General features: G+C 39.5%; 1 protein-coding gene across 1 annotated transcript; it reads left to right on the top strand.

Moving 5' to 3' along the window:
* Nucleotides 1-1220: 1220 nt before the first annotated feature.
* On the top strand, nt 1221-23512 carry LOC125228139 (7SK snRNA methylphosphate capping enzyme bin3-like). The gene is made up of 6 exons (XM_048132597.1): nt 1221-2579; nt 5597-5787; nt 7296-7663; nt 9212-9430; nt 20741-20920; nt 21478-23512. The coding sequence occupies exons 1-6, from the start codon at nt 1519-1521 to the stop codon at nt 21943-21945; spliced, it is 2487 nt and encodes an 828-aa protein (XP_047988554.1). The 5' UTR covers nt 1221-1518; the 3' UTR covers nt 21946-23512.
* Nucleotides 23513-27235: the final 3723 nt, after the last annotated feature.

The following is a 27235-nucleotide window of genomic DNA, read 5'->3' as shown; positions in this document are numbered from 1 at the left end:
TGGCGGGGTTACCGGAACACTTGCGCTCACATCGGCGACCCCGCTGGCGGGAGCCGCCCACGTGCAGCTTCTCCGCGGATGCCTAGCGGCCCTCCACAATGAGTGCGCCAGATGACAGGCCGCACCTTCCTCCTCGGGCGCTTATAGGTACAGTGACGGACCCCCTCGAGTCCGCCACAAAGAGGCCATGAGCGCCAGAAGAGTTCCGGTGCCCGGCGGTGGAAATGGTGTTTGGTTCCACCGCTAACCAAGTCGGCCGCAAAGGATAGGGAGAACGGCGCACCGTAATACTGGCACTCCTCTTCCCTTGCAGCCCCACCAATGCCGCTACCAGCGGAGCGACCCCGCCAAGGTCGCAGGGGGTAGGGAGAGTGGCGCACCGCTATACCATCACGCCTCTCCCCCTGCGATCCCACCTCGGCTACCAAGGGAGGGCATAGAGCGGTATCCCATACTGCCGGATCGTCCCTCCCACGGCAGTCCTCCCAGATGCGTCTCAAGTGGGCTTTACAAGCCTACAGGCGACTTTTCGATGCGACATTTTTGTCGCGACCATGGGCTAGTATGAAAGTGCGCTCACGAAGCGACGCAACTTTTCATACAAATACGTCCATGAGACAAAAAAGTTGCAGCGAAAAGTCGCCCGTATTCGCGCCCTCTTATGATGCTTGTGCAGTAACAAACAAACAAACAAAGCATTTATTGCAAACATATAATAAACATTATAACATGTGGGAGCCCTGCAAGGGCGCAGCAAATGCAGCAATCTTACAACTACTTAATAGTAGGTATATAACTTGCAAACTATGTATGTTGTAAAAGTTAACAATTTTACATTAAAAAAAAAATTTCGTTGAGTTCCTCCACGCGGAAGAAGTGAAACTTATAATACAAACAAGCTCAAACGTAAAACATACTAAAAGTACACCTGAACTTTACTAATTGTTATCGTTTGTAACGTTTGTTTATTATTTTTACAGGCTTTTTACAATATTTTTGTTTCCGCAATAAGTCACTGCAATAAATTACCTTTATTATAGCTAGTAACATTGTGACAAGTATACTGCGCTCTCGTTTGGCGAAATATTTATACGGTGTGCTACTATTGGTGCATAGTATTTAATATTTTACAAACTGACCAATGGCGTTCAAGGATCTCGAGTGTGGGTTGACGCAACGTGGTTGTCGAAAACAATTTAACTCATGAATAAATAGCCATTTCTGCTGCTTTGCGTGTGGTGCGAATTATGTGGAAAGTGTGCAGTTTTATTGATATAGTTGTTAGAAGTGAGTTTTAATTTGTGATATTCTTCTTCGAATCTCTTGTTACAAGTGTAAGAAGTTATTATTTCCAAAATCGGTTTCTATTAACAATAACAAACGGCGTTGTTAACCTGTTTATTAACAGTGACGGATGGAAGGCCTTGCACATTCTGCAGAGTCCTCCAATGGCGGTAAATTTAAGTTTGAAATATTTCTACTGTAACATGTAAGAATATTGTGCATCGTTTACGTGAAATGGGTAGTCCTAAAGAAGAAGTTATTGCTTCTGAGAGCAATTGTGAAGTAAAGAGTGCGGAAAATGAAAGGGTCAGTGAAATATCGGACAGTGTAGTGGCTACGGCTACGGATTCTTCCGTAAACATTTCTGTGAATCAGTCAGTGAGTGAATCGAACACTTCGAAAGATGGAGATGTTGCTGCTGGTACCGGTAAGAAGGGAAAGAAAAAGTCTCGTCATGGAAAAAAGGGCTACTTGCCATCTAAAGATAACTCCGACCGAAGCACGGTGCGCAGAGTGCACTACGCGGGCACTAAGTTCAAGCAAGGCAGGAAAAGAGCACAAAGTTTCCCTTCCATATCAAAGTTCTTTCTTCCATACAAAAGACCCCGCAAGGACGCGTTCATTCCACCCACAAAATTTCTTTTAGGAGGTAATATATCAGATCCCCTGAATCTTAATAGTTTGCAAGATGAAGACATCAACAGAGCAATGAATGCAGTTACTCCAGAATCTTCTCCTTTGCCCACACCGCCTCGACACAAAGCTAAAATAGATGTCATTATTCCGCCTAATATTAGAGATCCTTTGAATCTTTTGGAGCCATTGGACAATGAGGAGTATGAGAAACGTCTTGAAATGCAACAGCGCAAGCCACGCAAAAAGCCACGTTTGCGGCGGAGAACTACTGAATGCTCAGATAACGCTCAAATAGTTGAAAAGGTTGTTGAAGAGAAAGCAGATGGTATCAAGGAGCCGCTACCACCAGAACCATCTACATCAGCATCAAAACCTATATCCACGGCAGCTTCTAAAGCCAGAAAGAGGTCTTGTAGTGAAAGTGAAAATTCTCAGAAAGGCAAGGATGCCAAAAAGTTGCGCCGCATGGATTCCCTGGATAAAATAGTTAGTCCCGTGGTACCACAGCCGGGGACGTGGAAGCGAGTCCGGCCGCACCAGCGGCCAGCTCCGCCTGAGCGCCCCATCTCACCGCACAAACAGAGTAAGACTGAAGGAGAACACAAGTTGCCTACATTTCACCCAAAAAACACAAAATACCAGTATGGAAACTATGACAGGTAACTTTAATATTTATACTCTGAACATTTGCATTCAGTTGACCCACTTTTGTGCAAGACTATTAACCATTCTTTAACAATCATAATTACCACTAATTAAGTGTTAAGTTGCTTAACAGCAACACATAAAAAGTTCTCAAGAGTAAGTCTGTTTGGTATTATGAATAGATTCAATAAAAAATCTAGCCAATAGGACACTTCATTTAATTATTTCATTTGCTTATATTTTAGATGGCTAGTAGGTTGAAATTTTGAGCAGCAATTAGAGATCAAATCAAATCAAATCAAAATCAAAATAATTTATTCAGCAAATAGGCCACAGGGGCACTTTTACACGTCACATGTACATAGGTATTTAAAAAAATATTTAAAATTGAGTTGAAATTACAATTGATACTATTATATACTAATTCTAAGTTCTAACTAAAGTTAACTCTATACAATTAATTAGAGATGTAGAAGGTCTCTAAATGTCGAATTACAACCAAGAACTACACTAAATTTTAATATAAAAAGTACAAATACAAAAAAAAAAGTCTAAAATTACTTTAGAGGTGCAAATGACTCTAAATGTCACAACTAAAAATAAAATGTATATCTACTTAATCTAATTCTCCTTAGAGATGTATATGGTCTCCATGAGTCAAAATCATATATTTAAAATATTCACTAAAAGAAAGGAAACAAACGACAACCGAACAAAGTGTCCTAATTTAATAAAAATTAGAATTAAAGTTACTAAGTTATAACAGCCCCAGTAAGCTTAAACAGACCGGTCTTCACAGACGGCACCCGTTCACGAGTATGACGCATATCTCAGCCATCGCCTCCCTCAACCTTTATTCGGGAAGGTGGCGACCCGATCAACGACGCCACCGCAGCAAAGACTTTTAAGTGTGCATGACATGTTTAAGCTGCCAGGCTAAATTAAATATTCAAATAATAAAACATAGCTGTAAGACACTATATTCTGTGCTCGTATGTTACAAAGGAAGGAAATATAGATTTATACAATAAAATTAAAGTAAGATAAACATTAAACATTAAACACATAATCTTGGAGATGTATAAGGTCTCCAAGTGTCCACAACTAAACTTAAATAAAAACAATATAATCAGACGAGAATATGTTCTCATACGTCAATTGAACACTAGTATGCTTAATTACACAATGCAGAGAAAATGAAAAAATATATACGACTTCATTCATCTATTGACAAGCAACCACCTTAAAGGCATCCCTATCATCTATAAAATCCTTCACAGTGTAGTACGCCTTACATAACAACAAACGCTTAATGCGTGCCTTAAATTTGTCAAATGGCAAATCCACTATATCGGTTGGTACTTTGTTATAAAAACGTGTACAGTTCCCGACGAAAGACGTACCAACCTTACGGAGACGGTGGGCGGTCACAGCAAGTTTATGTTTGTTCCTTGTGTTATAGTTATGGATGTCACTGTTAAGCTTGAATTCGTGGATATTTTTCCGAACATACATAATATTTTCGTATATGTATTGAGAGGCAACGGTAAGGATGTTCACCTCTTTGAATTTTTCTCTTAAAGATGCTCGACCGCCCAATCCGTAGATTGAACGGACAGCTCGTTTTTGCAGCACAAAAATAGCCTGAATGTCTGCAGCTTTTCCCCATAACAGGATCCCATATGACATAACACTGTGGAAGTAGCTAAAGTATACCAGCCTGGCCGTCTCTACGTTTGTTAGTTGTCTGATTCAACAGATGTCTGAGATGCAATGGTAATTCGGTTACTGTCCGGTATTCGGCCGGATAGTACCGTGGTTGCGTAGTATCCGGCCACTATCGGGCTGGAAACCAGTTAGGGGTTAGGTCCCATTTTTTGAGGAGAAAACTTGTCTAACATAAATATCAAACCAGAAACTAGTGAGTATAGTATAATTATCGTAAATAATGAATAAAAATTCGAAAGTACAAAAATAGTGTGTAGTGTACAAGTTTCTAATGGGTCGGCAAACGCGCATGTGACACCCCTTGAGTTGCAGGCGTCCATAGGTTACGGTGACCGCTTTCCATCAGGCGGACCGGACCGTATACCTGTTAGCCACCGACGTAGTATAAAAAAACCGGCCAAGTGCGAGTCGGGCTCGCGCACAAAGGGTTCCGTAGCAGCAAATATAATAAACTTATTATGTCAATTTATACACCTGCCAAAATTACAGTTAAATCAACCTATCTCAAAAACTATAAGAGATACTTTGATCAAACCAAAAATCGTTGAAAGAGTTAATTAGCATGCATCACCTCTATTTTTTTTTAGAATTTTATACCCCGTAGTTATAAAAATAGAGGGGGGGGGGACATACTTTTTACGACTTTGAGAGCTGATATCTCAAAAACCGTTCACTTTAAGAAAAATGTTTTTTAGAAAACTTTATATCATTTTAAAAGACCTTTCCATTGATACCCCACACGGGTATGTACATCGAAAAAAAAATTTTCATCCCTCAGTTACATGTATGGGGGGCCCCACCCCCAATTCTTTTTTTTACTATTTAGTGTCATAATTTTGTAGCGGTTCATACAACACATATTCCCATCAAATTTCATCACTGTAGTACTTATAGTTTCCGAGTAAATCGGCTGTGACAGACGGACAGACGGACAGACGGACAGACGGACAGACGGACATGACGAAACTATAAGGGTTCCGTTTTTGCCATTTTGGCTACGGAACCCTAAAAAATTAGGTGGATTTTCCATCAAATATTGCCTATTTCATACCTACAACTAGAATTGAACCAGCACCGCCGAACGCGCCCCCGTGCCATTGTGTTTTACTTAACAACTTTAGACAGGATATACGGTGGCCGGATACCGGATATCCGGCGGTCGCTCCCCCGAAATTCCGGTATCCGGTATCCGGCCAAAACACCACACTTATCCGTTGCATCTCTGCAAACACATAAAATGAAAGTTGTAAATGTAACTTAACTAAAGTTTTTATAGTACATATGCCTCTTGCCACCATTTCAGGTACTATGGTTACCGTAACCTGAACGCGATGATGGACGTCCGCCTGCAAGTGTTCGAGATGCACCGCCACCTGTTCCAGAACAAGGATGTGCTGGACATTGGCTGTAACGTTGGTCACGTGTCCATCGCCGTCGCTAGCACGCTGGGCGCTCGCTCCGTCGTCGGCATCGACATAGATCCAGTACTGATTGGTAAGTGTAGGTATTGTAACCTTGGATGTCCCCCCGAAGGTGCACCAGCTGTTCCAGAATAAGGACGTGCTGGACATTGGCTGTAACGTTGGTCACGTGTCCATCGCCGTCGCTAGCACGCTGGGCGCTCGCTCCGTCGTCGGCATCGACATAGATCCAGTACTGATTGGTAAGTGTAGGTATTGTAACCTTGGATGTCCCCCCGAAGGTGCACCAGCTGTTCCAGAATAAGGACGTGCTGGACATTGGCTGTAACGTTGGTCACGTGTCCATCGCCGTCGCTAGCACGCTGGGCGCTCGCTCCGTCGTCGGCATCGACATAGATCCAGTACTGATTGGTAAGTGTAGGTATTGTAATCTTGGTGGATGTCCCCCCGAAGGTGCACGAGCTGTTCCAGCATAAGGACGTGCTGGACATTGGCTGTAACGTTGGTCACGTGTCCATCGCCGTCGCTAGCACGCTGGGCGCTCGCTCCGTCGTCGGCATCGACATAGATCCAGTACTGATTGGTAAGTGTAGGTATTGTAATCTTGCTGGATGTCCCCCCGAGGGAGCACTATTAGCTGTTCCAGAATAAGGAAGTGCTGGACATTGGCTGATGACGCCAAATCTTGTATATTACATAAAATATGTTAAGTATCAGTTGTAGTAAAAGGAAAATATAATATAAGAGAAGATCTAAAATAAATAACTTACATCAGTCTTGTTCTTGCTTTCTTAACAGATACATACTTGCATCCTATTGGTAATGGAAACATACTTTCGAATCCATACTGAATTCGATTCTAACTGGTACAAATGTCTTAGCCTGTATTTAAAAAAAGTCCTGAGAAGAGACTTAAAGCCCTAGTTGACAATTTATTCGAATTGAAAATATATAGATCAGGAGCCTATTGCATAATAACTTGTAACTTGCAACATAGGAAGCCTCTTTCTGATAAAAGTGGCTGGAAAGAGACTTCCGCTTGCATTGCAGCTTGTTATGCAATATACCCTTCTCAGCAAAGTTGGGTGTAAATGGTGTAATTATTGATTTAACAGTGACACGGTTATTTTATCTGCCTATGCTCTTTAGTCTTAATTATTTGTAAGGTACAGCAGGGCAAATCCCGTTTTTTCCCTGTTTTACAATGTTTGCATTATTAAATAGTGCCCACCGTTTATATATGGTAGGCGTGTTCAGTGGATACATGTAGAACTCAACATCATAGTGTAATAATGAAAAAAATGGATCAGTTACAATTGCCCCCCAGTCGAGATTTGCCCCGCTGTACCTTAGTCCAAATTGAATATTATTTCAGAACGACACGATACAATTTTATTTATTTTATTTCCATACAAAGTGAGTTGAGACGCGAACAAGTTTGAACAAGATCAGGTTACTCTATTAGGTACACCATCAACATTTTACATACCTATATCTAAATAATATTGCTGTTAGGATTCTAAAATTACTTCCATTAGTATACATTATTTTGAATGATAACATTTACCTCTATACTTTCAGGTCGAGCGAGAAAAAACCTAAGATCATTCGTGCCCATTCCCGCGGAACCAAAGACGGAAGACGATAAGAAAACGGAAATGGACGACGATAAAAAGGATTGCGACAAATGTACCGAAGAGAAATGTACAGAATGCGCGACCGCCCCAAAAACAGCTGACGACAAAACTGGAGAGGACAAACCTGGGGAAGATAAGAAAGAAGGGAAGAAGGAGATGAGGAAAGTGAAGAAGCCTCGTAAGAACAGGAAGGCGGGAAAGCAGGAGCAGAGGTGCTACTTCCCTATGTCAATGTCGATGCTCTATGGCCCGCTGTGCAACGCCGTGGAGCCGACGCCGCCGGTCTTTCCGCATAATGTTACCTTTAAACAGGTCAGTGTTTGAATAGGTTAGTTTCCTACTAGTCAAATCAGCTTATGTCAAAACGATTTTCTAATAAGGAATTTATATGAAACGTGAGGAGTTACGTTACATCACAGTCAATTCATTTACTTGTATATCTTTCTGTTTGACTTATGATATTTTTCTTCTAATTATTTGTTCCCCCGTATGGTGACGGGTTACGAATTTCACTACCCCCTTTCTTCCCGTGGGTGTCGTAGAAGTCGACTGTGGGATATGGGTTAAATTGTGGCGTAGGCGAGAGGCTGGCAACCTGTCACTGCAATGTCATAATTTGGATTTCTTTCAACCCCTTTTTGCCAAGAGTGGCACTGAAACTTAGTAGTTCATGTGCTCTGCCTACCCCTTTATGGGATACAGGCGTGATTATATGTATGTATGTATGTATGTAATTATTTGGTGCTTTATTTCGTGCACTGCATAACAGTAGATTGTACAAGGTTATAAAGTGACCCATTTTTACCCGAGGCAATTTTTGGACAAAATAGTAGACAAGGGTAAAAATGGACATTTATGCCCTTGTTGTATACTCTGCTTTTCACTTCAATTGCGAGGAAATAATTATATTTTTCACGGCAATTTAAATCACGAAATTATCGTAGAGCGAAATAACATAATACGTAACCAATTCCCGCCAACTAACTTTAAAATTATTTTTTTAAATTTTCAACATGTGATCAGAGTTTCAGACGCTTATTTTTCTGCCAAGTCAAACATTTTTGAACGATAATCGACTCCTATTTTATGTGATTTACTTAATTTAATGACAGAAAATACGTAATTCTAATAAATTGTAGCAAAAATTAAATAATATAACAAGTTTTGTCATCTACACAATTGTATTACTCAGTAAAGTTGTGCAATATGTTTAACTGTTTGGCTGTTGAGACCGATTACCTTAGAAGAAAATTGTACTTTATGCTCTAGAGCATAAAATGCCATTTTATGTCGTCTACGTATGACATAAAGGTGCATTTTTTGAGCATGAGAAGTATTAATATTTTGCTCCAGCAGGACGGTTTAATTTTTTTGACAAAATAACGTATTTTCTACAATGGGGAGCCTAAGAAAACACGTATACACATAATTATGATAGTTAAATGAGGTGAATGTATGCGTCTACTTATCAGGTAAAGCGAGCGGTGGTTTTACTCCCGTCGTCTGCGGTGTTAATTTTATCGTAAAGTTTGTAGGGCGGCGATAAACATGTTATTGTTATTCTTAGAACAAACTAATATTTCATTGCTACTTATTAGTTCACGTAATTCATCTAGTATAGTCAGGATTAATAGTCCTGAATTTTCTAAATATTGACAAATCTGTGCAATTTGTGTCAGATATTTTTGATAGATATACATCTCTTTATGTTCAGCGGCGAATGTAGACACATCGAAAGTTTGGTCTGCTACTTTTGTTCCTGACTGGACAGTAGATGATTCCTATCCATAAGAAGACTCCTCATCCTCAGGGATGTAGATTGCCAGGTCTCTAACTACCATAATGTATTCTCGTTTCCAGGGAAACTACGTCCCGCGCGAAGACACCCCTCTAGGCTCCGAGAGCCCTCAGTTCGACCTGATCCTGTGTCTATCCACTACCAAGTGGCTTCACCTGAACTGGGGCGACGCGGGGCTCAAGCGCGCCTTCCGCCGCATGTTCGCGGACCTGCGCCCCGGCGGGAAACTCGTTATTGAAGCTCAGAACTGGGCGAGTTATAAGAGGAAGAAGCGTTTAACGGTGAGTTCACACAACATATCTAGCCATAGACACACCGCTCTGGGCTCCGAGAGCCCGCAGTTGTACCTGATCCTGTCCACTGGACTAGTTATGAGAAAGAAGCGTCTGACGATGAGTTGAATCTTAGTATCACACTGATGCGATCTGAGTTGACCTCGAAATACGCGGGGGCGACACATACTTACACCACACAATAAATTCGAGTGTACGACACATATGTATAGTCGGCCAAGAAAGTGGTCTATCACTTTTGACAAAAGTTTCTGCGAACTCTAACGATCGCTAAGGTTGACTTGACACATGGCATGACGTAAGTATCATATATAGAGAGAGAGCAATTGTCATACATGATCACTTGTTGTCTCATGACGTTCAAACGAAACTCAACCGTAGGGTGGTAAACCACATTTTTGGTCGACTGTACACTCGAATTTATTGTACAAACTGTTCAAATCATACACATATTTAGATGTTTGGAGAACTTGTACATTAAAGTGAGAATTTTCCATGCATGCCCCTAATTGAGAAATCGACCGAATTGAATATCTTAGAGCGATTAGCAAAAAACGTACATTATTAGAATAAATTCATAACTTGTCTAGGTTAACAGGTAACTCTATCAACTTCCAATCTCGCAGAAAAACCATTCGAGGAGATCACAATCTATTACCTCGAAAACAGTCGTTTTTAGCCTGATTTTATGTTAAACAGGTTTACATCTTTAATTATAAGTTGCTATCCCGTAGTTTTGGTCCTAGTGTCTACGGGAATATCATCTTATCAGCGGTAGTAAAACGTTGCGCGTATCCGATAAGAAATCTGGGTTTAATGCACAATAACAAACGTGGGAAAATGTAAACTGACTTTATAGATAAGATTACTTAATTCCTCTTGATTGATGGCTTTCAGCAGTTGTAAATAAATTTTTAAAAACATGATTTTCAAAAGAGTGTAATGCAGTATTTCGTAATTATGAAAGTTTCAGGTCAAAGTTTTCAGATTTGATAAGGGTAACATGTACTTACTTTGCAAGAAAACTAAACTGTAAACTGTATGCAAATTATTTGTTTTATTTGTAATGCAAACTTTGGAATATTTCCCTGGGGTGTTGAGTTACAAGGAAAATATTTATTTTGAAAGAAGCTGTCGTTTGATTTTTTATTATTAATTTAACAAATTTCTTGCAAAAGGAATTAACTGTAGGTAATTCTTTAATAGTCATACTAGTTATGAAAAAAAAAGCTGCACTTTTAGATGGAAGCAAGCCGCTTTGCATGGTGATAGTAGACGTCTTAGTAAACGATTTTTTCCGAGGATATCGAAATTTCATCCCTTAGGAAGCCGAGCGTAGCGAGGTGTTTTATGAAAATGAAAAAAAAAAATCTATCTTTTTATTGTATCGTCCGATTTTGACAAAACGTATCTCAAATGAAAGGTATTGCTTTATGTAATTTAAAAAAAATTTAAAACAAAAATTATTATAAAAAAAGTAAATTTATGTCTCGCACTGAATAACTTCAAAGAATGACAGACGAAATGTACAATGTCGATATATGAGTTTTTTTAAATCAAAGACAGATAAATTCATAGTTAAAAACTAAAGACCGCATCGAAATCGGATTAGCATTTTTTAAGATACAAGTTGCCAAAGTTGGGAAAATTTGCTTTATATGGCCACTTTGAAATTCCTTTGCCAGAAAGTCAGAAATAATATATTTTTCTTACACAGAAAAGTACATAGTGACAGTAGAACTCAAAATAAAATAAAAAATTCCGAGGATATCATAATTTCATCCCTTAGGACGCGGGACGGCGAGCGTAGCGAGGTCTGTTACGAAAACCGAAAAAAAAATCTCATTATTTTGTACGTCGTCCGATTTTGACAAAACATATTTCAATTAAAAGGTATTGCTTTATGTAACTTAAAAAAAATATTAAAAAAAAAAATTGGAAAAAAATGTAAGATTTAAAAAAAAAACTTAAATTTTCGTATCACACTGAATTACTGCAAAAAACGGTAGACACGATGTATAATATCGATATATGAATTTTTGAAATTAAAGACAAATAGATTCATGATTATAAACTAAAAACCGAATCAAAATCGGATCAGTAGTTTTTAAGATACGAGTTGTCAAAGTTGGCTTAGTTTGTTTATATGGTCGCTTATAAATTCCTTAGCTAGAAAGTCAGAAACATTATATTTTTCTTACAGTTATAAGTATGCATTGGTAATAGACATCATATTAAACGATTATTTCCAAGGATATAAAAATCCTTGGAAAAAAATCGTTTACTATGATGTCTACTATCACCATGCAAAGCGGCTTGCTTCCATCCAAAAGTGCAGCTTTTGGCCAAAAATTCTCCATAACAAGTATTGGTCCAAGAGCTGGCAGGATTTTGGAGTAGGTCCTTGAGGCAACCTGGAAAGGTGCTCAGATGCTTCTCTGATCATAGCCAACATCAGGTCTGCAAGTCTGGCAGCTGGGGAGCGGGGTTTTATCGAGCTATGAATTTTTAAAGATTTAATTTTTTGAGGCCCAAAAAAGGTGTTTGAGGCAACCTGGAATTATTAAAAAGTGAAAATAGAGTTCCTCAGAAGTCGCATAGTATTTATGCCAGATCATTTGGCCGGGTCCTTCACCGTGCCAGAACGGTACAAAGTGGTAAAAAAAATAATTCCAAAAAAGGTTCTTGAGGCAGTCTGTCATTTTTACCAGTGAAAGATGAGGGTCTAAATAGCCATGGAAAAATAATGCCATGACATGAGGTGGGGTCCGTACCCTGCCATTGGATCTTGAAAGTCAATTTTTTAGTTTTTCGTAAATAACTCGTAAACGGTGGCCCACAGCAAAAAAATATGTTAAACAGAAAATATCTACATAAAATTTCCTACAAGAAAGGTTATGTACGTTTTTTTGATAGGATCAATATATAAATGGATAATTTAGTAAGAAAGTTTTTTTTAATCGATTACATGCTCCGTTTTTCGTCAATACCTCGTAAACGGTGGCCCACAGCAAAAAAATATGTTTAACAGAAAATATCTACATAAAATTTCCTATAAGAAAGGTTATATAACTTTTTTCGCTAGGATCAATTTTTTAGTTGGAAAGTATTTTTAAATAGATATTTGGGCCGTTTTTTGTTGATAACTCAAAAACGGTGGCTCACAGCCAAAAATAATGTTAGACAGAATTAATCGCTAGAATCAATATTTTAGTTGAAAAGTATTTTTAAATACATTTCATGGGCAGTTTTTTGTTAATAACTCGAAATCGGTGGCCCACAGCCAAAAATAATGTTATACAGAATTAATCTACATAATATTTCCCACAAGAAAGGTTCTATAACATTTTTCGCTAGAATCAATATTTTAGTTGGAAAGTATTTTTAAATAGATTACATGGGCCGTTTTTTGTTAATAACTCGAAATCGGTGGCTCACAGCCAAAACTAATGTTACACAAAATTAATCTACATAATATTTCATACAAAAAGGGTTCTATAACATTTTTCGCTAGAATCAATATTTTAGTTGGTAATTATTTTTAAATAAATTTCATGGGCCGTTTTTTGTTAATAACTCGAAATCGGTGGCTCACAGCCAAAACTAATGTTACACAGAATTAATCTTCATAATATTTCCTACAAGAAAGGTTCTATAATATTTTTCGCTAGGATCAATATTTTAGTTGGGAAGTATTTTTAAATAGATTTCATGGGCCGTTTTTTATAAATACCTCGTAAAAGGTGGCCTACAGCTAAATAAAATGTTCACGAGAAAAAAATCTACATAAGATTTCCTACAAGAAAGGTGCTAAGTATACGTTTTTTCGCTAGAATCAATATTTTAGTTGGAAAGTATTTTAAAATGGGCCGCTTTTTGTTGATAACTCAAAAACGGTGGCTCACAGCAAAAAATAACGATATACAGAATTAATCGTCATAATATTTCCTACAGAAATATTTTTAAATTTCATTAGCCGTTTTTTGCAAATACCTCGTAAACGGTGGCCCACAGCTAAATAAAATGTTCACGAGAATAAAATCTACATAAAATTTCCTTTAAGAAAGGCTCTATACGTTTTTTCGCTAGGATCAATATTTTAGTTGGAAAGTACATATTTTGAAATAGATTACATGGGCCGCTTTTTGTTAATAACATCAAAAACGGTGCCCCATTACCAGAAATAATATTAAACAGAAATAATCTATATAATGTTTGCTACAAGAAACGTTATGTAAGATTTTTCGTTAGGATCAATATTTTAGTAGGACAGTATTTTAAATAGATTACACGAGCCGTTTTTTGCAAATAACTCGAAAACGGTGGTCCACAGCTAAATCAATCTTCAACGGGAATAACAAACATAAAATTTTCTACAATAAAAGTTTTGTACGTTTTTTCGCTAGGATCAATAATATTTAAATAGATTTATTTATTTATTTACACAAAGAAAATTACACAGTATGACAGTAAACTAAAGCACCGTGAATTTTAAATAAACATTACAACAAGTAACACAAAATTAAATATTAAATAAACAGCAAAATCAAAACATGACGCTCGTGTAGCCCGGTCTACTGCCACGAACAATATCTGTTTTTTTGATTACATGTTGGAAAAGATGGACTCGCACCACCAAGTAGATGCGATATACTTCGATTTCAAAAAGGCATTCGACTTGGTCGACAATGACGTACTACTGCAGAAATTTGCAGCACTCGGTTTCACCCCAAAGCTCTTGTCGTTTTTTGCTAATTACTTGAAAGATCGTAGCCAATACGTGCAAATGTCGAACTTCCGGTCTAGAGAATATTATACGCGTTCGGGAGTTAGCCAGGGGAGCAACTTGGGTCCGACACAGTTTCTTATTATGGTAAACGACCTTTGCAGTAGTATTGTCGGGGCGCATTTTCTCCTCTTTGCTGACGATCTCAAGTTAATGTTGCCAATAGATAGTTCCTTGGACTGCGACTTTCTCCAGCAGATGGTGGATACAGTGTCACGGTGGAGCGCTAAGAACAAGCTGGAGCTTAACGCTAAGAAATGTAAAGCCATCACATTTACTAGGTCAAAAAACCCGATCACAGCGAGCTACCATCTTTCTGGCGTTCCGCTGGAGCACGTTTCCGCCATCCAATATCTTGGTATTGGGTTGGATACTAAGCTCAACATGCACGATCACATCATAAGCATTTGCAAGAAGGCTAACAAGACGTTAGATTTTATCATGAGAACAGCCGCACAATTCAGTGACGTGAAAATTGCCCTACTATTGTATAATGCGTATGTCAGAAGCAAATTAGAGTATAATGCGATATAAACGCGTATAAACGCCCATCTGCTCGCAAGAATATCAACATTAGGTGCCACGTCTAAAAACTCATTCACTATTTGCAGTGCACGAACTAGCGGTTACTTGCGGCAAAACACGGTTCGAGCGGCCGGCACCGCCAGTAGGGGTGCCTACATTCACGAAAAGCATATTTCGTCACAGAGAGAACAAATAGACGGACCAGCTGGGATACTAAAACCGGGCAATCTGACTCCCCCTTCAAAATACCACATCACAGAGAACCTCCTATAGAGTAGCAATCTTGTATATTTTGTTCGCGATACGAGTCACCAGTGTTTGGGGTGCGAGGAGCGGGCGGGGAATGTGTTAAGCGCGCTGTGTGGCCGTTTCAAGGACGGCGGGCAGTCGCGCCAGATGAAAAGGGACAGAAGTATGACTGTCCCTCTACTGTAGACATGTGTAAGTAATGCGAGTAATATCACAAATGTGATATCACTTGAACACGTGATATGGCATTACGTATCACTCCGAGAAATCCATCATCACCTCTAGCATTACGTATCACCCGAACGCAAATGTCGGGAACTACTAAAACAGTGCGCGTAATGTTTACTGCCCCATGTGAAAACTGTAATGGTGTAACAACTGAGATGTTTGAAAGCATCACTTATTACACTTATTACTTTCTTATTTCTTATCCCGCTCTCGCACTCACGCGCGCCGCACTAAGCGCTCGGTCGCTCTCGTTCTAACCATCAAAATATCATACGATGCTTTCGGCTATTTCCGGAAGAGTTCGGAACACGCCACTCAGCCGAACGCGGTCGCGTTTACGTAGTTGCAAATTTCGCTTGCGAATATGATTTTATAACAGTCCAAAAGATTTAAAACTGTAATGCGTCCTCATAGAGCTTATTTTATTATTATCATTTCTTATAATCATTTTGTGGATGTGGGTAAACAGAGTAATTTTGTCTGTGAAATTGGGCGCGCCGAAAACAAAACATTATTATTATTGTTGTGAAATGTTTAGTTGACTTTCGCGGCTAATAATGTATCTAGATGTACATTACGTACATGTGTGGTAGTGGTATCGTATGATCCAGTAAGTATAAGTATTAAGTAACCATTTGCAAATGTTATAAAATATACATAATTCACGTAGCGGTGACAAAAAGCAACATGTAATGGAACTACGCGCTGATATGAGATGCGTAGCCTTGTTGATATCTGTGATGACTGTGATGGTGCCATCTCGCGCGCTGTTCAAGGTCGGGTAACGTTTCGAGTGATGTGTGATGTAACATCACAGTGAGATGTTACTTTCTCGGAAAAGTGATGTGATATGGCATTACATTTTGAAGCACTGTTTCGCGCATGTCTACTCTACTGACGCGTAAGTGGCTAATGTAAGTTGACCTATGCCGGCTCTGAATAAATTATAAATATGACTTATTTGTGGAATGTAATGCCGTCTGTTTTTAAATTTAAGCTTCTTGTTACCTTTCCACACCATTTCACACTACAGGTACCCTTTTCCAATTTTTTAGTGCGAAAAACACGCGCTGCTTTCGGGTCTGTTACTTGGTCGATACTGATCGGGCACGGCGAGCGCCCGCGCTTATATCAGTGCAAATACTAGGAAGGCTGGCGACCGCGAGTCGTCTTGTAATGGATGTCTATAGGGGTTGGTCTGTGTACCACATGCAACAGACATCAGCACGACATTACGCCTAACTTCTAACGAGAAGAAACCCAACGTCCCCAAAAGGAATTTTGTTGGGTACAAGAATCGGTAATACCCGTACATTTTTTTATAAAAGAAACGCAAAAATGTTTTTTGGACCTTTTCGACCAGCAGGATGTAGGGCGCTTCATGGGGATTCCAAACGGCTGAGGCTGTCTCAAGCTTACTTCTCACCAGGGCTTTATGTCCCTGGGATTGTCAACTCGGAATCGGAAACAGTCTGCAGCAAGCATTGTCATGTGCTCATGAAAGTTAAGGTGGGAATCTAAAACATAACCGCACAGTTGTCAACATTGAACTGAAGTTTCAGAAGTTTGTTTACAAGACTCAATTCATAAACCCGATCAATATCACTTTGTAAAGATTGTAAGTCAGAATCTTCCTGGACCCTGTAAATTAGTTTCAGGTCGTCAGCATAGAGTAGGCATTGCGCATGCTTAGGCACCAAGGCCAGATCATTGACCATAACACCAAAGAGCAGAGGACCCAGAATAGAGCCCTGACTGACCCCGGAACGGGTGGGGTAGGCACTCGACACAAAGCATCCGTGCTGCACATATTGCCGTCTATCACGTAGATAACTAGCAAAAAAGCAAAGCAGTTTAGGCGAGAAACCAATGCTGCATAATTTGCTTAAGAGTACGTCGTTATCTACGCGATCAAAGGCTTTTTTGAAATCAAAGTACAGCACGTCCACCTGCATCCCTCTATCTAAGTAGCTCGAAACGGAATCAACCAAGGTTAAGAGGCCTTATTCCTAAAGAAGAGCGTTTTTTGCAAAATGTAACATTTTTCATTCAAAACTATAATGAAACTATACTTAAGTGATTATTAAAAAACTGATAATGTTTCTAAAAGAACATATCTTAAGCTAGTTAATCATAATATAATATTTTAAAATATGTCTTTTTATACTTAAAACAAATCAGTTTTTTCGGTAGACGTTTTCAAATTTCGTAGTGGGATCACTCGTTTAGAATCGTGATTGTGCTGTTAAATATGTTATTTGGGGTAATAAATGATCCTATTTGTTATATCCAGCACGGGAAGCATGGTCGCGCGATAGACGAAAAAATATCAGGCCGTCCGGATATCGCACTTACAAATAGTGCGATGGACGGCCTGCTATTTTATCGTCTATCGCGCGACCATGCTCCCCGTGCTGTACGAGGTAATCATAGTTTGACATTTTAAGATTTATTTGAAATGGTGGATAAATAACCTTCCGTATCTTCCCCATTTTTTCGATAAAAAGAGGTTTACGTTATGTATTTTTCCTGCGATTCCTGCATTTATTGTAACTCTTAAATAATATTATCCTAAACTTGAACTTCTTGTTGACATATAAGAAAAAAATTATACATATAGGACATACCTTTCTGTCGACAGACATTTTTTTAAAGCACCTAAAATTCGAATAAAATACACTGTTGATACGGGCCCGCTCAGTCTGCGCCGAGCGCTCGTAGACAACGGACTTGCGTTCGATCGTCCGGCGCTCCTTGCTTTCGTAAGTAGCTAGATAGTTCCGAGAAATGCTGTATACTGCGACTTAACAAATCTTGATCCCATGGGTGGCAAACAGGCATACGGTCTTATATATAGCTGCAACCCCACTGACTTCTAACCTCTCCCTATATCTGGAGAACGGCTGAACCGATTTCGACGATCGAAGTGTCTTTGTATAGAGGGGCGGGGAGACGTGTGGGAAAAATATGGAATCTGGTCTGCGACTCTTGGGTCAAAAAATGTTGGACGGCCTGGCTAAACGGGGGGAGATATTAGGGGGGTGCTCGACCAAATGTCATAGAGGACCCTGGGTAGTTTTTGAAGCCGCCATTTTTTTTTTCAAAAAGTTTATCCTAGAGTGCTCAGATTTTGGTCATAGAATCTCTCTAGGGTCTAGATTAAAATGATATAATTTTTTTTTGAAAAATGCTACAAATGTGAAAAAAATTTCCACTTTTTTTGTATGGCAACTTTTAAACCGTAAGAGATAGCCGGGGGGTGCTCGATCAAATGTCATACAGGAGCTCGAGTAGAAAAAAGTTGCATCAAAAAAATTCAAAATGGCCGACTTTTTTTTTTCAAGTTGGTCCGAGCGCGCTGAAATTTTGCATGCGGAGAGGTATGGGCCCCTTGAATACAAATGTCAAAAAATTTTTATCGAAAATCCAAGATGGCCGCCGTTTTGGCAAAATAAATTTTTCTAGTATTTTCGCGAGCACGAAGGGCGAGCTTCAGGGTGGGAGGCCGAAGGCCGACCCCGCGGAGGGCCGCAGGAACGGAGCTCACCTTTAGGCTCCCACCCGGGCCAAATCCAAGTAATTTCACTGCGGGCATAAATTGCTCCCAATTTCCTTACAAAAGTGTCTTAAAGCCCGACGGTGGAGCTTCGGAGCCGAGCGAAGGCCGAAGGCCGAGCTCCGCGTAGGGCCTAAGGCCCGGAGCCTCCCTGATCGACTCGCCGGCGGTCCGGGAAGTTGGAAAAATACTTTCCAACTAAAATATTGATCCTAGCGAAAAATATTATAGAATCTTTCTTGTAGGAAATATTATGAAGATTAATTCTGTGAAACATTAGTTTTGGCTGTAAGCCACCGATTTCGAGTTATTAACAAAAAACGGCCCATGAAATCTATTCAAAAATACTTTCCAACTAAAATATTGATCCTAGCGAAAAATCTTATAGAACCTTTCTTGTAGAAAATATTATGTAGATTAATTCTGTCTAACATTATTTTTGACTGTGAGCCAAAGTTTTTGAGTTATCAACAAAAAATGGCTCAAATATTTATTTAAAAATACTTTCCAACTAAAAAATTGATCCTAGTGAAAAAAGTTATATAACCTTTCTTATAGGAAATTTTATGTAGATATTTTCTGTTTAACATAATTTTTTGCTGTGGGCCACCGTTTACGAGGTATTGACGAAAAACGGAGCATGTAATCGATTAAAAAAAACTTTCTTACTAAATTATCCGTTTATATATTGATCCTATCGAAAAAACGTACATAACCTTTCTTGTAGGAAATTTTATGTAGATATTTTCTGTTTAACATATTTTTTTGCTGTGGGCCACCGTTTACGAGTTATTTACGAAAAACTAAAAAAATGACTTTCAAGATCGAATGGCAGGGTACGGACCCCACCTCATGTCATGGCATTATTTTTCCATGGCTATTTAGACCCTCATCTTTCACTGGTAAAAATGACAGACTGCCTCAAGAACCTTTTTTGGAATTATTTTTTTTACCACTTTGTACCGTTCTGGCACGGTGAAGGACCCGGCCAAATGATCTGGCATAAATACTATGCGACTTCTGAGGAACTCTATTTTCACTTTTTAATAATTCCAGGTTGCCTCAAACACATTTTTTGGGCCTCAAAAAATTAAATCTTTAAAAATTCAAAGCTCGATAAAGCCCCGCTCACCAGCTGCCAGACTTGCAGACCTGATGTTGGCTATGATCAGAGAAGCATCTGAGCACCTTTCCAGGTTGCCTCAAGGACCTACTCCAAAATCCTGCCAGCTCTCCGTCTATATGACTATAATGTTATAACGATTATTCCTTTCACCCAAAGTGTCTAACACAAACATTATGTCTTAATATCCACTTACAACAGTGAAATGTAAAAAAATTGTTCGGGATTGGATACATAATTTAGACTATGAGCAAACAGAGTCATTATTAAATTGCTGTACTAGGTAATCATCATATATTTTGCTCTAAACTCAATCTGTATCGCATGAATGCACAAACACACATACATACAAACACACACACACACACACACACACACACACACACACACACACGTACGCACGCACGCACGCACGCACGCACACATACACACACACATAATATATCTAATACACACTACTTATAATTTGTTCCTAATATTATATACACATGTAAATAGCCATTTTTGTTTTTCCTATGTTAAGTATTAGTTATTACCAACATGTAGTAAGAAAGTTATTTCGCCTAGACTTTAGACTGTCTCACTATTGAGAAATATTATACTTTTAACGCTTTTAACTTAATTTTTCTGTACCTAACGTAATTTAACGAGTTTTGTATTGGTTTGTAGACCCCTACCTTGCCGCTGGAAGAGCGGGGTCTCCTGCTACAAGTATTGATATACTTAATAGGAGGTCCCAACCCTTTCTTACCTTGTAACACAATATCTGTGACCAATAAACGATTTTTCATTTTTCATTTCATTTTCATTTTTAATATGATATATTTTCAGCAAACCATCTACGAGAACTTCAACGCGATCGAGATGACTCCGCAGAAGTTCCGCGAGTACCTGCTGTCGCCCGAAGTGGGGTTCAGCAAGTGCGCCGTGCTCGGCGTCCCGCAGCACGCCAGCAAGGGCTTCCGCCGCCCCATACAGCTCTACATCAAGGGCGACTTCACGCCCAGTAAGGTATGTCTAGTCTACTATAGCTGGAAACGAGAGTTCCACTAAAGGTCAATGCTAATAGTCAGTTGAATGTTGTAGGTTCTCAGCCACGAAAAGGTTTTCATGACTAATCGCACCCTGGGCGATACGTGCAGTGGGTAACGGTCATGAATGTCATCTGTCGTTTTTTGGTGGATTGAGGAATGGCAACCATCGAAATATGTAAACATATTGTAAATTCAAGTCATCTTTTCTCGTTTTATATTTTGTCACATGATAGTTTAGAAACCATTATGAGCCATTATGAGTCGGTCGTATGAATATGTAAAAATACACGACTCGGTTTACAACGTGAATAACATCAATCGAGGAACGTCGCCTATAGAATTTTATTAGGCATTTTTGTGTTTAATTTAGACCGCATCATCACTTACCATCAGGTGTGATCGTGGTCAAACGTCTACCTATCTATACTAAAAAAAAATAAAAAAAATGATGCGATTCAATAATATGCCGGGTAGACGCCGCAGGGACACTAGTCGTAATGCTTCGGGACTTAAAAACGATCTTTCGTATCGCAGGCCCGCTGGTCGGACGCGTACGCGCCGTCGTCCGCGCACCGGCCGGAGGCGGCGCCGGCGCGGCGCACGGTGTACGCGCCCGTGGCGCCCGCCTACCGGCCCAGCGACGACGCCGTGTCCGCGGGCGCCGCCACGCCCTTCTCGCCCAACCTCGACTGCGAGGCCGACGACTCGCCCTTCTACAACCCGCGCAGCGACTCCTACGCGCCCTCCTACCAGCCGCCGCGCCCCACCGTCTACGCCACGCTGCCCTCCCCCTCCCGAGCGCCTCGCCCGCCGAGCCCGAGCCCGAGCCCGCCTGCGCGCGCGCCAACGACGACTGAACCGAGAGAATCATACGCCGATACTCCACTATCATATGTTTATCATACGAATATCATCGTAGGCGACGTGCCGTCCTCTTTCTTCACGTTGGAGAAAAAGGAAGGCATACAGACCTATGATCGTATTTCTATGATAAACACATAATAGTGGACTATCGGCCTTACGCACCCCGAACGGTTATTTACTTCTCGAACGATTATTATCTTCTGGCCGCGGTGTCGATAATGTGGAGCAGTTCCGGTCCTTCAAAATAGTGTATGACGTGGCCGACGCTGTAGTGAAAATGTTTTTTTTTTTTTGTAAATCTGGCCATCATCTAAAATTTCTTTGTATTTTGGCCCCCAGTGGAAAAAGTTTGCCCCCACTGTCCTGGAGGACGACTTCGGAGACCATAAACGACCGATCACTCGCACTTCCATATTAGTTCGCCGTGGTGCATTAGTGATCGGCCCCTTGTCCGCGTGTCACGGCTCGATATCAAATTGATACTATTCTAAGGGTTTAAATGGGTGTCCGCCCGTGTAGACAAAAAAATCCATTACATCACTTATCACACTAATCTATTTTCATAAGATACGCTTCAGCAGCTGGTCTGACGCGATTGACACCCGTAACGACTGAGACGCGACGAGATCCCTGCCGCCGAGTCGATAAGTGTGATGACGCCCTTCGACTCTTTTTCGATAGGCGATTTAGTCGCGACGTATCAGTGAAACCGCCTAAGATGAAAGTGTACTCTTGACCGATTCGGCGTCTAAATCGCCTACAGTACCTGTAGCAAAAACGCCGTTTAAAGTCCCAGGAGAAAACTAATAATCGCTCGAGAAAATAACCCCTTAAATCCTCCATTTGAAATGGACCATCTATGAAATGAAAAAGTCCCGTACGAACCTCGAGATTGAATTTACAAAAACTTTTGTACCGTGAGGTTTTCGGGTCGAGGCGGTCAGATCGACGTAGTGCCGATTTTAACATGAAGATTTCGTCGTAGCAGCATTGATTAATTGTTTTACCAAAAATAGTTGTATCGTGAGAAAATTAAAACAAAAAGTGCGTTCGATTGTTATTTATTGTTTCGTATATTTATGTTAATCCAATGTTTATTAGATATAATAATCGGTGCTGCGACGCGGAATTTCCACGAGGCCCCTATATCAAATCATAATAATAATGCACACATTAGTAATAGATCCTGTATTATTTTTCCCCAGGCAACTCAACTTTTCCTTCTAGATGTCTAAATGTTACTTTCCTTTACAGAAGAGTACTAGCTGAAGTACTTCATGTAATCTTTGTTGAGAGGACCCTTCTGTATGGAACGCCACAAATGACCATATAGGTATTATGTAGATGTTTACTCCATACAAGTACAGTTGTAAAGATCAGTGACCGTCTCAGTGTATATTCGACCAGCGTTAGTGACCGTCTTCTATCACAAATGATAGGACTTTTGAGCAATGAAATTGTCGTTCTAAATTCACTGGATAGCGGTTTGACCGCACGTTTCCTGAGATCTATTTGGGCGACTAACGAATAGGAGTTTGTTAAAGATATAGTATATAATAATTAATATACATGGTGATAAATATCGTTACTCGCTCAATAGGCTGATCAGTTAATAATTTTAGATGTAAATATCGCTGTAGATTCCCTAGGATTATGTTTCAGTTGATAAAAGTATTTTATATTATACTCGTAACGTTTTAATCTATGAATAGTTTTATTTTCCTAGCCTTTTTATGAGTAGATAAGCAAGCCTTACCACGATTTTGATATCGACATAGATATCGCGAACGTCTGCGAACTTCGCTCTTATTTATGTATAGCAAGTAAGAGAATCATATAGTAACTTACGCACGCACTGTCAGAGTCTGACGACTCTTGATAAGGCTACCGTTCTAGTACAGGTTGATTCACGAAAGCTGGCACGAATAGAACGAACGTGGAACGAACAAAACTCATTTGTGAACAGTGACACTTGCATCGGTCATATCTGTCTCAAGAGTCAAGAGCCATTATTTTATTGGTTAACCCTTCGTCTGTGTCTGTCAAAAAATTGTCATAAAAAAATAACTTTGATATACATTTTTAAAGTCCAACGCCTTATGTTAGGATCCTTATCAAACACAGACGAAGGGTTAATCTGTCACACACTCATTCGTTCCATTCGTGCCAGCTCCTGTGAATTGACCTGTACCAATACAACTAGTCAATGTTGGCCTCGCTTTCAAGTCGCTAGCTAACGTGATACAGCTCTAATGCGGTACCTTTAACCGCAGACGCTGCATAAAGAAGCAGAAACAACTAAGCGGACAGAAGTGAATGCAACAAGACTAAAGGTAGGACTAACCACTTCTATACCACAGACATTACGCACTAGCGACCCGCCGCGGCTTCGAACGGGAATTATTTATACATGTAAAACTTCCTCTTGAATCATTCTATCTATAAAAAAAATCCGCATCAAAATCCGTTGCGAAGTGAGCGTCAGGACCCCTGGACCACTACAGATATTTGATGTTTAGTACATACTAAAATTTAGTACCTATTTGATACTATTTGGTACCTGAGTACATATATTTGGTACCTCCACTGATATCGAAAAATCGAGCGAATAAAGTGGCCAGACATTCTGACGTCAGGATGTCTGGACCATTTTTGGTTTACATAGTTCTAGACAACACTACTAATTGATATCTTAGTCAATATTTACTACCTATTTGGTACCTGTCAATATATTTTTTTCAAATTTTTTTGGCATACCAGAAAAAAGTTATGACGGAATTTAAAGTTGTGAGCCCGGCCGTGCCGTTGAAGTATGTAGCGCCTGTTTTGACACTGTTTTGTTACTTTTATATTTCGACTATATCAATGCCACTAGTCAGTAGAGATGATGTGCGAGTGCCTAAAAATAAATTCCTATTTAAGTTGACGCGCAGGAGGGCAGGCGGATTTGCCTCTATTCTTTGGACATGCGCTACATACTTCAACGCCACGGCTGGGCTCACAACTTTAAATTCCATCATAACTTTTTTCTGGTACGCCAAAAAAATTTGAAAAAAATATATTGACAGGTACCAAATAGGTAGTAAATATTGACTAAGATATCAATTAGTAGTGTTGTCTAGAACTATGTAAACCAAAAATGGTCCAGACATCCTGACGTCAGAATGTCTGGCCACTTTATTCGCTCGATTTTTCGATATCAGTGGAGGTACCAAATAGTATCAAATAGGTACTAAATTTTAGTATGTACTAAACATCAAATATCTGTAGTGGTCCAGGGGTCCTGACGCTCACGTTGCGAAGATCTAAATAATAATTGATTTAAACTTACACGATTTTTACACATATTTAAAATTGCAAACGGGACTTAACCCCTCGTATGCTTAGACACGGATCCGTGCGTGGGAATTTAAATCTATTGTTTTAAATGTCAAGGTCACTATTTCAATGATCAAAATTGACAGGGCGCATACGTATTATTATATTTTCCCCTCACTAGCTCGGAAACACGTGTTTTGTCCTTTAATACCAGCGGGTAAAAACGCATTTTATCCACTAGTGGATAAAGTTATTTGACCTTGAATAGAGGCAAATTTTCTGCTTTAAAATTGATAAAAGTGGGTTAATCTAGTGATGAAGATGTTTTACCACCTGTGGAACTACTGGAAGCAGTGATAAAGGCGTTTTTTGCGTTGTATAGTGACCCTTGCCAGTCTGCTCCGAGACTACAGGGACAATGTCGTCCTTGAAACGTCGGAGGTCAGTGTTAAAAACATAATAATATGCGATTAAGTCCCGTTTGTAATTTTAAATATGTCTAAATAAGCAATACCTACATAAGGACAGACAAACAAACAGCGGGAAGCGACTTTGTTTTATACAATGTATCGTAATTTCTGTCGCGGCGTCCTAGACTATCGCAGTCTAAATTTACTTGTAGTCATAGTAGTAGAGGTATATAATAATGTCCTATTATGTAATAATGTACTCACGCAACCTTTTTGGCCTTCCTACAGAGCCGACCTAGAAAACTAGGCCGTTATAAGGACAATCTATCAAGTGACTTTGCAAGTTACTTGGCCTGTTAGAACTTTTCCAACTAACCAAAGGCAAACTCGCCATAACAAAGTAACCGCCATTTTAGATAATTACCGGGATCAAAAGCTAAACGAGCCAACTTTAATAAAATTAATATCCTCTAAGTTCTCAGTCTAAAACAGATATACACCGTGTTTTTATTGTTTTCCGTTAACTTGAAAAAAACTTTAAGGGAAGATTCTTTAGGTCAAATACAATTAATTTCTCTAAGAAACTAGCGTTCTTACTCCTACGGTTATCGAGTTATTAAAAAAATAAATTTAATTACTAAACTCGTGTGTGACAACCTTTACCGCTTCCTAATGTTATTTGTTTTGACATGAGCTATCAGGATACTTGACAGCAACTTTTAACTTTCACATTATCATTTAGGTCCTCTCACACTAATTAATTCATTTATTATGTATGAAAGAGAAATAAAACTTGGAAAATAACAAAAAGCGATATACAGGGTGGTTCCTGTTAATGAACCTAACTGCGCGTTGAATTTAACGGAAAACAAAAAAAATACACGATGTATAGGTAGACGTTCAGTTTCTGGGTGGGTGAAATTAAACTGCTTCGAAAAGTAAATGCTCACCAGAAGGCCCCAAAACGTCGACGTAAGACCGCCCCACAAGGATGGGGCGCGACCAGATACAGCCCTCACAGCGCCTAGCGCGAAAGGGGCCACTCACACCACAGCAGGGGTGTCAAACGACATCACAGCAGCAAGTAAACGTGAGTTAAAAATATTATCTTTTTTTCAACGAAATCCTGAGGCGTCTCTGACTAATTACGGCAAAAATGTAGTAAATATAATAGGTATCTACCCCTACCCGTCGTAGACGTGAAATATTTATGGCCCGTTGACTCGTAAATAATTTGCGCTATCTGAACAGCAGCTGTAGAGCACTTAATTTATCTACTTTAATATAAAAAATATACTTTCGATGTATTTATATTATATTTATTTATTTATTTATTTATTACTGGAGTTACATTTTTGATAAGGCAAAGTAATACTATATATTATATAATGGGTATATATATTTTACAGTAGGTAAAGATGGCTGTTTTTAGGGTTCCGTAGTCAACTAGGAACCCTTATAGTTTCGCCATGTCTGTCTGTCCGTCCGTCCGTCCGTCCGCGGATAATCTCAGTAACCGTTAGCACTATAAAGCTGAAATTTGGTACCAATATGTATATTAATCACGCCAACAAAGTGCAAAAATAAAAAATGGAAAAAAATGTTTTATTAGGGTACCCCCCCAACATGTAAAGTGGGGGCTGATATTTTTTTTCATTCCAACCCCAACGTGTGACATATTGTTGGATAGGTATTGAAAA

This window comes from Leguminivora glycinivorella, chromosome 7 (genome assembly GCF_023078275.1).
Source record: "Leguminivora glycinivorella isolate SPB_JAAS2020 chromosome 7, LegGlyc_1.1, whole genome shotgun sequence".
In the NCBI taxonomy this organism is placed as follows: Eukaryota; Metazoa; Arthropoda; class Insecta; order Lepidoptera; family Tortricidae; genus Leguminivora; species Leguminivora glycinivorella.
The sequence above is the reverse complement of the archived record's forward strand: the minus strand, read 5'-3'. Positions and strand labels throughout refer to the sequence as shown.

What these genes read in the sequence shown, in the direction of transcription:
- LOC125228139 (XM_048132597.1), top strand. Translation starts at nt 1,519, where the DNA reads ATGGGTAGTCCTAAAGAAGAAGTTATTGCTTCTGAGAGCAATTGTGAA. An exon ending in CATAGATCCAGTACTGATTG is followed by an intron (nt 5,788 to 7,295) that starts GTAAGTGTAGGT and finishes CTATACTTTCAG; the next exon opens with GTCGAGCGAGAAAAAACCTA. An exon ending in AGAGGAAGAAGCGTTTAACG is followed by an intron (nt 9,431 to 20,740) that starts GTGAGTTCACAC and finishes ATATATTTTCAG; the next exon opens with CAAACCATCTACGAGAACTT.